This window comes from Dama dama, chromosome 5, assembly GCF_033118175.1.
Source record: "Dama dama isolate Ldn47 chromosome 5, ASM3311817v1, whole genome shotgun sequence".
Classification (NCBI taxonomy): domain Eukaryota; kingdom Metazoa; phylum Chordata; class Mammalia; order Artiodactyla; family Cervidae; genus Dama; species Dama dama.
Genome location: NC_083685.1, coordinates 31,812,144 through 31,825,593, shown reverse-complemented (window position 1 = coordinate 31,825,593; position 13,450 = coordinate 31,812,144). Strand labels below are relative to the sequence as shown.

The window sequence follows — 13,450 nt, the reverse complement described above, 5'->3', positions numbered from 1 at the left end:
AGAGATTTAACACTTAGACACCTTGACTAAATTTTGGTAAAGAAGTGAGGTCAAAAAGTTCAGAGAACTCATGATATCACCATACAAAATCACACTGATGGCAATTCTGTGTCCATCTCTTTGATGTCTATAGTCCTAACACCAGGCCATGAAAACAGCAATGATTTAGAGACCCAGTGAAAACAGAAATAGTAATTTTGGTGGGATTTGGATAGCACCTGACCCAAGAATGATTTCAATTAAATTAGGAGGAGGGCAGATTGCACCTGATTACTCTATTCTGAAAAACATAAAGCATATTGTGGACAAAAAATGTCACCTGCTAATTTAAGTATACAAAAGATGTTGAGGCCATCAAGCCATCAGCCACAGCTGCTGCCTCCAACAGTACACCCTGAGGAGATTCAGAATGGAGAAAAGCAAGGTGCTGGCCCTAGATAGTAAAGATGCCTGTCAAAGGAATAACTGCAATGAGCCCAGACTCTTGCGTCTTCCCATACAGAGAAAAGTGCTAAATTCATTAATTTGAGATGTCTAGTTTTCTCTAATTGGCAGTAACCTTTTGATGTTCCAGCTACCTGGATTTTCTGTTTTTACTCCCTGGCCCTAAACTCCTGTATATCCTGGCTCTTCTCGTAACTCTCTGGAACAGTCCTTCAGAGCTATCTCAGAGGCTGTCTCTTGGGTTTAAGCCCTCAGCATGTCTGTTGATCATATCAGGCTTCCCTGGTGGCTCAGTGGTAAAGAATCTGACTGCCAATTCAGGAGACACGGGTTCAATCTCTGAGTCAGGAAGATCCCCTGGAGAAGGAAATGGCAACCCACTCCAGTATTCTTGCCTGGGAAATCCCATGGACAGAGGAGCCTGGTGGGCTACAGTCCATGGGGTCGCAAAGAGTCAGACATGACTTAGCAACTGAGCATGCACTCATGTCTGCTGCATAAAACATAACGCTCAACTTTCAGGTTTTGTTCCCACCCCCCACTAGTTGACCTGACTAGTTGGTGACCCCAAAAGGACCTAGAGCTGACTTCTGTCCTTCACCTGAACTCTACAAGGAATGAGAGCCCTGGTACCAGCAGTGGTCTCTTCTGCTTACCCACCTCCCTGGAGAGTCAAGACGAATCTGGGTGACTCTTTCCTGGTTCTAGGCGCTCCAGACTATTGGTTGATGATTCTGAGTTTTATCTGGCAAAGTATAATAGGTACCTAGCTGCCCAGATGAAAGATATTGAGTTGAAAGCTCCCTGGCTGAAAGACACTGAGTGCTCTGGACTGGGTGATTAAGTGAGAGGCTGGCCTAACATCTTTGCCTCCAGTTAACATTCCAGCCAGGTTTATCTATATACAAAACTTATACTTCCAAGTACTTACTTAATTGGGAATTACAGGAAATCATGCCTTGAAAATGACTAAGATGGGGTTCTTTCATTGTGTACAGAGTTAAGTCAGACAAAGCCAGCTTGATAAAACATCTTTTCAGAATTCTGACCTTAAACAAACAAAAGCCCTCTAGGAAGAACTTACATTTCGTTGTGTCTTTGCCTACTTGCCTAAATGCCTACTTGATCCTTGGTGGTGTACAGGGTGGGGGTGGGGGTGGGTGTGCGTGTCCTGAAACTTGGTCTCTGCCATCCAGAAGGCACACATATGGTGTACATCTGTCAGCCAATCGAACAGACTGAGATTCTGCACAGTCTGTTGTCCACTGTGCCAACTCCCAGGCACTTCGTAATCTTAACCTTTATTGTGTCAGCCTTCATTTTCTTAGACTACTTTGGGGAGTAAAGCTTCTGGATCTTGTTTAGGTGGCATCCTCCACACTCTCTTGTGGGGAAGCCTCTTGCATGTTATAGGTTTGAGTCACTATTAACATATAGCTCATTAATGGCCAGATGATGATCTTTTAAATGGAAAAACTTAAATTGGTAAATTTTTAGAGAGCTCTCATAACAAGCACTGTTTTATTGGTACCCATGAAAGAAGCAAATTAGAGGGTGGGAAAACACATATAATAATTAACCTAAGAACTCCTTTAAAACAAACAAAGAAAAAAGTTTGGGAAGACTTATTTGTAGTCTCTGCTTCCCCTCAATGGGTCTTATAGATGCCAATAAAAGCATTAGAATAACTAATGTTAAGATGAAAGTTTAAAAAAAAAAAGGAAACAGAAGTCTACAGACTTCTTCCCAACAAGATGAAAATTTTTAAGGTGCTTGTTCCCCCCAAATAAAGAAATCTATAGATGGCTATTAATAAATGGGATAAATAAGACAGGTGTTAATGGGATTAAAGCAAAAAGTTTTGATGCAACACTAAGTAAAGATGGATGAGCCAAAGGGACACCCTGTTGGTTCCCAGTATTAATGAGCCCCAAACAAGTCTGCTCTATTTACCCAGTTTAAAAAATATATACCCTTAAAAGGCTGGGGAAAAAATTATAATTAGCTATCTGACCAACAATTAGCTGGGGCAATAGTTAGACCTAGTAGTCAAGTTACAAGACTGACAAGAGGGCTTGTGTCCCTTGGCTCAATCCCTCACTAGGGATCTGAGTCTTTTATACAAAATAGATAAAATGGTTGGAGAATGTAAGAAAGGAAAGCTTCTAGGACTCCTTTTAAGACCAAAGCTTGTTGACTGGGTTCTAATGGGAACCAAAGTTAAAGGTATAAAAGTTGACAGAATTGAGATGAAAGTTTATAAAAATAGGTATATTTAAATAGGCTTTATATAAGACGTTTACATCTCATCTGCTGAATTATATTGTGGGATAGACATGTTTCACTGGGCTTCCTCTGCTTGGTATTATAAGACAGGGTATTTGAATCTGGCCCTCAGAAAATATTATTTAAACATATGAAAGGAAACCAATATGGTTACCTGAGCTAAGACAATATAAAGTAAAAAACTGGTAACTAATATTCAGGGGCTAAAAAAATAATAGACATTTTGCTCTGGGTCTAACCTGTGTTCTCAAAAGAGGGGCTTTGTCAATGCCTCATGCAAGTTTTTGAAGGCATGACAAATTAAATCCTAAAGTTCTATAACCCAGGACTCTTTTGTGATTTTCAGTTTAGCTGGAAATCTCTGATACAAAAGCAAATCAAAATAAGTATAGTTGGGCAAATCAACCTTTTAATATCAGGAGCTACTGTATCTTGCAAGTCTCTACAGATCAGAAATGTAAATACAGCTCCCAAAGAACTGAGACTGAGACTAATTAGCTCAATCAAATAAAACCTGCAATGGAGTAGGGGAAATGAGAAAAAGACCTTTTAAAACTCAAACTGTTGGAAAGGTTCCCTCACCCAAAATCTAATTCTTAGCCTCCTTAAGGGTTTATTAAGGACAAATATAAATCTGAAGACTTTTCTACAAATAGTGAAGTAGTAATCTAAGCAAACAAATTTATCTTATTCCAACTGTTACTTATAAACTTGTGAGTTTATATGGTAATACCTGATTCATAATGAAGCTTTTAGAGTGAAGCTATGCGATCTCTAGTTTTGTCTGTTTATGTGTCTCGGTGTACGTCACATATGAGATATCTCTAACTCTGGAAAATATGAACAAAATTAAACTTATAAAAGAGCTCTATTTAATTGACTTAAAGTAAGTACTTACAAACTAAATATTTCTAAATATAAAAGAAACTTGGAGGGAATTTGGGGCTCACATGGTCTAGAAAATATTCAATATTATATTAATATCTAATATTAAAGTTATCTTAAGCTCATTGGTTTAGTCAATACAGACATGTCTTACTTTTATTGTACATAAGTTTACTGAAGGTCAGTAAGTTCATGTCATTTCTGTTACAGAGTTTGTCAATGTGAAAAAAAAATTTTAACTTGATATGACTTTAAGTTACCAAATAAAGGTAAATGAGAGAAGAATTTTCAGGTCAACTCTTTAGGAATTCTTTTGTTTTGGGTATGTTTATCTTAAAATAGTCTGTTCAGATTTTTGGTAATTTGAATTTTGATAAGTTAAATGATGGGAATTCCTTGAATATCCACGTCATATCATATAAGATAAAATAGTGGAACATTAATTGCTAAACAGGTCTAAATTTACCTACTTTTGTTTCCTCACAAGAAGGAAACTAAAGATCTTTGGCTTTATTGGACACGTCTTGTATCACATGGAAGAAAGAAATTATGTTATGAGAAAATATATGTTTCTAGAAGTTATAGAATATCCCAAGTGGGAAATGCTGGTTTCACAAACAGTTCACAATCACTTGTTCCTTTTAGGTTTCTGCTAAAGATTAAGGTTTTTAAGGGTTAAAACTATAACATGTAATCAAAGCTACTAAAACTATCAAGGGAAGTAGTTCATTGTATAAGGAAAGTAGGAGGTATGTTTTCAGCAAAAGAAGATTGAAGAATAGAAATGAACCTGTTGGAAATGTAAGGGTGATTTTGTCCTAGAGTCAGTTATTTCTGGATAAACAATTAAGGAACAAACTAATAAGAACAGAGAAAGTTGTGGAAGGTCTATAGAAAAGGAGCCCTGAAAAATGAGTTTTGGAAATGGTCCGGCTAGGATTAGATTAAATTTAATAACGTAAATGGATTTTGTAATTAAAAGCAGGCTCGAGTAGGACTGGTCTTGGTTCCTCTCTCCGTTAACAGAGAACAAAATTTTCCCTGCTTTTGATAACAGATTGAGTTTCTGTGCCTCTAAATGATCTGTTTTTGCTTTTGAAATATTCTGTCACTTTGGTTAAGTGAATAAGTGTTGTTTCACAATGACCTATGATCCTACTTGACCAGTGTTTTGAAATCTTTTTGATATTTTTGACAAACTTCCCAAATAGCAAATTGTAACTAAAGTCATTTTGACCTTCAACTAACTCTGGGATACTCCAAAGGAACCCTGATATCACAAAGAGAGATTTTAAACTAATTAGGTTCATTTATGTTAACATACATGGGAAACATTGTCACATAAGTGGTGGTAAAGCCATCTAAGGTTAGATGTCATTAATACAGCTATTCTAAAATTTATAAAGAACTCCCAGAAGTCTGGTATGTCCTGTTATCAATATAATGCTATCAATCATAGTTATTATCTTAAAATGCTGTTTGTCACAGAAATATCCAAGTTTCTTGTCAATTGCATTGTAATCAGATCTTTAGCCATGTCATTTGAAGTATTTTGTCATGTATAGACAATCATTGCTTCACTCTGATACTTTTGTAAAATGAAGATCTTCAAGATTCATAAAAATGACTTTTTGGCAAATAAAAATTCCTGATAACTTTCAGATCATATCACTGAACTGAAAAACCTTTCCTCTTACACTTACCTACAAGTTGATAAAGTATACCTTTGTAAATGAAGATGAAACATTATCTTTCTCTTTACGTGATCCCTCCAAAATTTGGCTTGTTCAGCTGGTTCTCCTGTGGATTGGAGGGCTTATTTCAACCAGACTACAACTAGTTATACTGATCATTGTTTTAATTTGCTCTCTTGTTGGATTCAAATTACTTATGCCTTGTCCCTCTCTCTGCTGCACCATGACCTTATTAATGTAATTAGCTGAATTACTTATATCCTTTCTATTTCATAAGATTTCCTCTGGCATCTTCCAATGTTTAACCAGGCCTCCAACAAAATTAATGTCTTAAGACAATTTATATATAGATTAACTCTATACAGAATAATTGTAACAGTGCAACTTCAGATATGGGAAGAAATGACAAGGGAAAACATCTCCTGGATCATAATAAACTAGTGAGACAGGCACTCCAGAGAATTTCAGATTATCAACAGGGCCTGATCCAAAAATAACACATTGGGTGGCCTATCAACAGGATCTTTGCCTGATCTAGGAATGAACCTTCCTAGCACCAAGGGACAAAAACTGGTCATGAAATGACTCCCAAATGTTGGTCAAATTTATGAGTTAGAGGAGGCACTGTGGACAAGGAATATCACCTACTGTATCAGTAAACAAAGGATGCTGTGGCCATCAAGCTCTCAGCTACTGCAGCCGTCCCTGACTGTGTACTCTGAAGGGATTCAGGATGGAGAAAAGCAGGACACTGGGCCTAGATAGTGGAGAGGCATATCAAAGGAATGATTTCAATGAGCCCAAGCTCTTACGTCTTCCCATACACAAAAAAGCAATAAATTCATTAACTTGAGATACATTTTTTTAATTAGCAGTAATCTTTTGATGCTCCAACTACCTATCTTGTGTGTTTCAGCTTGTTTGTTTTTGCTAAAACTCCTATATATCCTGGCTTCTACCTTACCTCTTCAGAACTGTCCCTCAGAGCTATCTTAAGATGCTGTCTCCCAGGCTAAGTTCTCCCTGTGCCTGTTGAGTAAAACATAAGCCTCAACCTTTTAGGCTGTGCATTTTTTTTTTTCAGTCAACAGTATTTACACATTAGGTGTCATAAAACACGCACCAGTAATAGAAACTTTAAATTCCAATTATTTAATACATAGTAGACAAATTTGACAAAATTCTACTTTTGTGAAAATTTACATAAGAATATCCGTGAATTTGCAATATGTACACTTGTTTATTCTAGAACCAAAATTTAACTTAAATAAACTACAGAAAAAAATTAAGTCAGTTTTGAGAGATATCTTGGAGTAAACTTTTTGTTTTGATTTTTAAAACTGTTTTTAAGTAAAACAAACAAAAACCATCCAACGACATCATTCTACCTTTTTTTTTTTTTTTTTTTAAGGTGAAAGGGGAGGTAATGAGGTATTTTACCAAATGATCATGATGGTTCTAGGGGCAACCATAACACGATACGCCGTAGAGTTAATTTTAGACAACACAGAAAAATTCCCGGCTCCAGAGATAACCTGATGACTTGGGTACCATATAAAAGTCAATATGACATAACAGAGTTCAAATTCTTAATAAAGTAGTAGGACGGCTGCAAGACGCGTCAGGCGAGGACCAAGGAGAAAACCTGTGTAATAGTTAATTTACCTATTTTCCAACAAGGCTGTTGCAAGTCTAGGACAACATCTGGGCTTTGGGAAGAGGGTCAGCACCAGGGTTCGGGGAAGATTCCGCTCGGGAGCCGCGTTGACAAGTTTCCTCCGCCCGTGACCTCTGCCCTAGTTGTCAACTTTTTCAATAGGGACAAGCCCGGGGAGGAACCCAGGATCCACCTGGCGCTGACCGCGCGCCCTTGCCCGAGTTCCTCCCTAGTGAGGCGAGACCGGACTGCCCCGCGCCCTTGCTCTGTCAACCCGCGCCCGCAGACCCCGCTCACCCGGGCAGGCCAATCTGGCCAGAAGCACCTGCATGTTCACAGCAGAAAGGACGCTGGCGCACGCCGGGGAAGGAGGTTGGGCTTGGCTTGTTTGGGCTCGGGACCTCTAAGCCACTGGGGGCGCCATCGCCGGCCGGGACGCAGGCAGTCACCACCTGCGGGCTCCGCGGAACGCTCCAGCTTCACCACGCTCCCGCCTGTCTTGCTGTGCGCGGGCGCCACGAGTGACGCGACGCAACGCGACGCGACGCGACGCGACGCCAGCAGCGCTTCCGGGACACGGACCGAAGGGCCAAGGGAAGGGACTCCAAGTCCCAGCGCCGCCCGCGGCTGCAGGCTGCGCGGCCTCTCACCCGGCGTGCGCTAAGGGCGTCGGAATGGTTGGGGTGGGGGGTGGGGGACCACAAATCCCAGGGGGAATCGCGCGCAGAGCCCCAAGACGGTGAGGCGGAGCGGCGCGCACGGCACCTTGGGAGCTGTGGTCTTCTGCTCCGGCGTCTGGGAGCCCGTTGGGAGGTTTTCCCCTGGAGCGGAGAGCAGCCGCAGGCTAACTCATTGGCATCTGATTGGCTGTCCCTAGAAAGTGACGAGGCTTCGCGGTCCCTGGCGGAGAGCCGAGAGGAGGCGGGCCCGCTGGGCTTTGGGCGCGAGCGGTTGAAAGAGACGGTTGGTGTTGGTTCGGCCTCCCAAGTCCGGTCCAGTCGCCCAGCCCCGCTCCATGGCGAACCCTGAAGGGCTGCAGGTTTCCCCGCCGCCGCCGCCCCCTTCTTCTCCTTCGTCTTCAGACACGTCTTCAGCATCTTCCCCCGGCGCCCCGGGGGGTTTGGGCTGGCCGGTTCCGAGCAAGAGCAGCGGCCGACTGGTGGACCCGCTGGAAGAGGTGGAGCTGCAGATCGGAGACGTGAGTGCGGCCGGCGGGTCCGGGCCGTGTCCCTCACGTATTCAAGAGCCGCGTCGGTAGTCCAGGGCATCCCTCTCCCGCCGCGCCCGCGCCGGGTCTTTGTGCCTGGAGGTCTGGTTCCGCTCTCGCGCTGTAACCCGAAACGGCGCAGTTCACAAACCCACCGCCCTGCCTAGTCCCCGGGGCTGAGGGCCAGACAGGGATTCCTCTGCTGGGACTTGAGCCGTCTCCCTCCCCCTAGCCCTGTTTAGTTGGCCGCCTGCCCAGAGCCTGCTGGCTAGGCGATTATCCGTCTGGGCGGACCCAGTTAGGATGGGTTAGTCCCCGCCCCGTGGTCCAGATTGCTTCCCCTAACAGTACAAAGACCTGTCCCTCTGATGGCCGGGATTCCTGGTCTGGACGGCTCCTGTTGAGTCTCCAGTTTGTAGACGCGCGCGTACACTCACAGCCACCCAGCCACCCATCACACACAGTCGGGTTTCTCGATTTAATGTCAAGTGAATGAAGTCTGTAGGGTGATGTCTTAACCGGGAGATCCTCCTGTGCAGATTGCAAACCGCGGGGTGAACTCTTTTATTCTCTTATTCCTCAGCAAGTATTTGTTGTTTTAAAAAGATGGCTGAAATGCTGACACAGCTTCATTTTTGCTGAACCAGGCTGGTTCCAAGTGAGCGTGTAGAATGCAGTGCTGACGTGTTTGTTACCCAGGAACAGTGTTATTTTATACAGTGGGTGAAGAAAGCATTTGATCAAGAAGTGAGTTTTCCACCAAGAGTGCTGTGTTTTCTGCATGGGTGTTGTTTTTGTTGGCGTTAATAGTGAGCTTAGAGTGTCTGTTCTTTGGTTCATACGATTTCATGGACTGCAGTGTTAAACAGATAAAAATAGCGGAGCAAGTCCCTTCCTCCCATCAGTAAGAGCTGTATCGTAAGTCCTTCAAATGCTTCTGGTACCTGGTGTCAACGGGCCCAAGTCGTCTTGTTGAGCTAAATGAGACTAGTGTATTAGCACCCGAAAAAGATGCTGACTGGTCATGTCTCATACATAACGTATATCTTTCTAGTAGACATATGTCCTCAAAGCTTACTTAGTGTAGAAAATTTTTTTAGGTTCCACTAAAAAGCTGGCGTGTCTTAGTTTGAAGATTTTTAACTTTTAAAGAAAAGAACTTGGGCATTGGATTCTAAGCTATTTTCAGCCAGGTTCATAAAATAGGGAGATAATTTAAAAAATAAACTTACATTGTTTGACTTTTCTTTTCTTTTTTTTTTAACTTTCAGGCAGCATTTTCATTAACCAAACTTCTGGAAGCCACATCTGCAGTATCAGCTCAAGTGGAAGAGCTTGCCTTCAAATGTACAGAAAATGCACGTTTCCTTAAAACATGGCGGGACCTCTTGAAAGAAGGCTATGATTCCTTGAAGCCTGACAACTAATTTGACTGTAATAATGCATACCTCCTTACCTAGGATGTTTGCACATGTACCATAGGGACTGGATAATTGCACGGTTCTGGATACTGAAGATGAAATTTTTCTTGGTTTTCTTCATTTTGTGAAAACAGAATGCAGATGTTATTTTTGAGGCTGATTCATATTTATCTTTAAACACTTTCTGTCCTCTGAACTTTCAAAGAATCTTTTATGAAAGTTAATCAGTAGATAATAATGCCACAGTGTTACCAGTAGCAAACTAGGTGGACCATTATGCTCTTCTATTTGCAAGAAGATTCCAAGAATAGCAGAATTTGAAATTGAGCTTTATTTATGAGCCAAAGAAGGTAAACTTTCATGTTACCATTGTTAGAGTTAGCTCCACTGGGCTAAGTTCCCTAGAACCAATGATTGTGTCTTAGTTACTTACATATTTCCAGCAACCTAAAACACTGTTACACAACAGTCACTAGATGTTTGTTGAATAAGAGTTGACAGCATGATTGAAAGCTGCTTTTCCTTCTTGATTTTAGCATAAAGATGTTAATTGTTTCTTGAAAAAGTATTTGAGTCAGAACCTCACTGACTTGAAGGAAAATGTTATCTTTTTTTTTTAACAGGAATTTGAACTTTGGTAACAACTTTTAAAAATATATGATAAATATTTTTCACCCCTCTGTGATGCTTTTCAAAAAAACTTACTGAAGCCTATCTTGAAAAAATACCTATTTTTTTCCTCTGTTTCTGAGGTTAACTGCTTTTATGGATATTTCTCATAGTCACTGTTTTGTATGTTTAATTGTTCTCTTTAAAGTGCCTTATCAAAATTATGGCTCTGTATTATTATTCTTGGAGCTTGGCAGGTAATAATTTTAAATTCTGAATGTAATAATTCTAAACAAGTACTTTTAAAAAATGCATCAAATTTAAATGATGCAATTATTTTCATATTATTTGATCTTCATGACAATGCTGTTTTACTTGTCTCATATCTTATGTTGTGCGCACATGCTCTCTCTCTCGGTGAGTTTGTGTCATATATGTTGGTGATTAAGCCAACTAATTCTCTGTTGTGTGACTTCTGTACGTATCTGATGCAGCATCTTAATTCTTTGTAGCTGTGGAGGTATGCACAGAACTACACTTCCAAGCCCCACAATGGGCCTGTGAAAGGGGACACATGGATGGGCAAAGGATAGTTTTATTTAACATATTAAGTCACAGTTCTTGATTAATTTTTTATGTTAAAGATAACACTTGTGGTGTGTTGCTATACCAAAGAGATGCTTATTTTGATATTAGAAAAATATTTTTCTTACGTGTCGTGAAAGTTGCAATTTTTAAAATCTATAAAAATAAGCTTGTTCAAAGCAAATGTTCTTTTCATTTCTTCAGGTTCATTATTTTAAAACTTTATTGACGGGATGGGGAACACATGTAAATCCATGGCTGATTCATGTCAGTGTATGGCAAAAACCACTACAATATTGTAAAGTAATTAGCCTCCAACGAATAAAAGTAAATGGAAAAAAAAAATAAAAAAAATAAATCTCAGGCGGAAAACTAAAATAAATAAATAAATAAAACTTTATTGAAATATTTCAAACCTAAGAGGGAAGGTGAATCACTTAACACCCATATGTTTCCACCATGCAGATTTAATAAATTTTAGCATTTGCTTATGTTTTCTTTAGATCTGTGAACATGTTAATATGTAAGTGTTAAATGCATTTGAAACTTATTTTATTACCTTTTGATTCCATCCCTTTCTCCCCAGAGATAACCTCTGCCCTAGAAGGATTGCATATTCTAGTTTGTGTTTTTATGTTTTTGATACACATATGTGTTATCAAAACACTACAAAGTACTATCTTGAAACTAATATTATTGACTGTATGTCAAATAAAAAAAATACTATTTTGTGTGTGTAGTAACCAGCCTCCAGAGGGCCCCAATGGTCTTCTTCTGATATTCATTTCTTATAGATAGTCCCCCACACTGAATAGTGCTGCCTCATGTAAGTACAGGACATTGAGGAAATGTGGTGTGATTTTGCAGGCGATACCTTTTGACCATTTTTCTGTTATGTTTTGTCTTTTCCTTATGGATTTATAGCTATTACATATTTTCGATACTACATAATGCTCTGTTATGTATGTTTCAACTGTCTTGAAGTCTGTGGTGTATCCTTGTATTTGATTATAGAGTCTCCTTAAATAAACATTTTTAATTTTAATGTAATCTCACCAGTCTTTCATAATAGTGTTTTCTGAGTCTTGTCTAGCAAATGTCATAAAGATACTCTCCTGTACATCTTTCCAAAAGTTAAAAAAAAGTTTTTTAGTGTTTAGATGTTTAATCCACCTGAATTTCTTTTTGTTTGTGGTTTAGCTCTTGGGTTTTGTTTTATTTATTTTTGTATGTGTATAGCTGTTCCTCCAAATACCATGTTTCAGATGCTATATGTCATTCAGTTACCAAATAAATGACTTGGTCTGAGCTCTGCATTCATTCTTTTGATCTGTTTGCTTCATCTCATGCTATGATTCTCTGTAACTTCCCCTAGTTTAGCTGTATCGTAAATGTGATCTGTACTACTTTGGTCTTTGTGTGTGTGAGTTCCTCTCCCTGCCTGCCCCACCCCCCAACATATGTTTTTCTAAGGTAGAAAAATCATGTTAATTGATTTCTAATTTTATTTAATTGCCATTTGCTTGGGTTAACCCCCAGTTTCAGGCAGTGGGCCTTCTGAGGACACTTAATTACTCTTGCAAAACTCGTAGCTGCTATAGTTTGGAGTCCACAGGCCCACAGCTCAGCTTTGCTCACAGGTTCTATTGCCATGTGTGGCCCACGGAGAAGTTCATCTTATTTTCAAGAGTGACTTAAAAAAAATTCATCCCTTTTTATATTTCTTTTTGCTCTGCTTCATGGGAGAGATGGGGAAGGAGGTCAAAACATAAACATTTTCTTAAAGACAAAAAATTTTTAAACTTAGTAGTTCATTGCCAAATCTACATAAACCTCAGAGGACAACTTAATGTTCTGACTGATGTAAACTTTTAAGAGCCTCAAGAGGATGACGTCAGTAAAATGGAATTTTTAGTATTAAAATAGTGTCTTTAGTTTCAAAAATTCTGAGCATGAAATATATGCCAAACAATGTTAGGTTTATAAACATTATTTCATGTAACCATATTAGCTCTTTGAGGAAAGTGATATTATTCCTATCTATAGAATAGAAGGCAATGGCACCCCACTCCAGTACTTTTGCCTGGAAAATCCCATGGATGGAGCCTGGTGGACTGCAGTTCATGGGGTCGCTGAGAGTTGGACACGACCGAGCAACTTCACTTTCACTTTTCACTTCCATGCATTGGAGAAGGAAATGGCAACCCACTCCAGTGTTCTTGCCTGGAGAATCCCAGGGACGGGGGAGCCTGGTGGGCTGCCGTCTATGGGGTCGCACAGAGTCGGACACGACTCAAGTGACTTAGCAGCATAGAATAGAAAACAGGCTGAGGTGAAATAATTTGCCTGAGGGTCTCCAACAACAAAACTAATATGCTTGTTTATACTATGCCTTGCTACCTATCTCTCTCTCTCTCTTTTTTTTTTTGCTACCTATCTCTTGGTTAATCTTATTAATATTCGAGGCTGTGATTTTACTTAGTTTCCCCATATGTGATAGTTTATGTGTCAACTTGACTGGATCACAGGGTACCCATATGTTTTGTCAAACATTCAGGGTATTTGTGTGAGGGTGTTTTTGGATGAAATTAACAATTCAGTTAGTAGACTGCATAAAACAGATTGCCCTCCATAATGTGGGTGGGCCTCATGCAATCAGTAG

General features: G+C 40.0%; 2 protein-coding genes and 1 long non-coding RNA gene across 4 annotated transcripts in view; 1 reads left to right on the top strand and 2 right to left on the bottom strand.

Annotated features, from left to right (window-relative positions):
- Positions 1–7,516, bottom strand: part of ETFDH (electron transfer flavoprotein dehydrogenase) — a 41,498-nt gene extending 33,982 nt beyond the window's left edge. The window contains exon 1 of one of the 2 annotated variants that reach the window (XM_061142256.1): positions 7,264–7,516. In XM_061142256.1, coding sequence (XP_060998239.1) covers positions 7,264–7,297 — 34 coding nt within the window. In that variant the 5' untranslated portion in view covers positions 7,298–7,516. Of the gene's footprint in view, positions 1–3,463; positions 3,481–7,263 lie in introns of those variants that run through there. The other variant, XM_061142257.1, reaches the window with a different exon arrangement.
- Positions 5,124–7,241, bottom strand: LOC133056674 (uncharacterized). The gene is made up of 3 exons (XR_009692866.1): positions 6,975–7,241; positions 5,958–6,066; positions 5,124–5,415 (listed from the first exon to the last, which is right to left on the bottom strand). It is a non-coding gene; the product is annotated as an uncharacterized LOC133056674 (long non-coding RNA).
- Positions 7,517–7,677: 161 nt separating the features above from the next.
- Positions 7,678–11,833, top strand: C5H4orf46 (chromosome 5 C4orf46 homolog). The gene is made up of 2 exons (XM_061142260.1): positions 7,678–8,164; positions 9,445–11,833. Exons 1-2 carry the CDS (start codon positions 7,982–7,984, stop codon positions 9,598–9,600), a joined length of 339 nt encoding a protein of 112 aa, XP_060998243.1. The 5' UTR covers positions 7,678–7,981; the 3' UTR covers positions 9,601–11,833.
- Positions 11,834–13,450: the final 1,617 nt, after the last annotated feature.

Bases quoted from the DNA above. Each gene is read 5' to 3' on its own strand.
- C5H4orf46 (XM_061142260.1), top strand. From the start codon at position 7,982: ATGGCGAACCCTGAAGGGCTGCAGGTTTCCCCGCCGCCGCCGCCCCCT. The intron at 8,165-9,444 runs GTGAGTGCGGCC...TTTAACTTTCAG, and splicing joins TGGAGCTGCAGATCGGAGAC to GCAGCATTTTCATTAACCAA.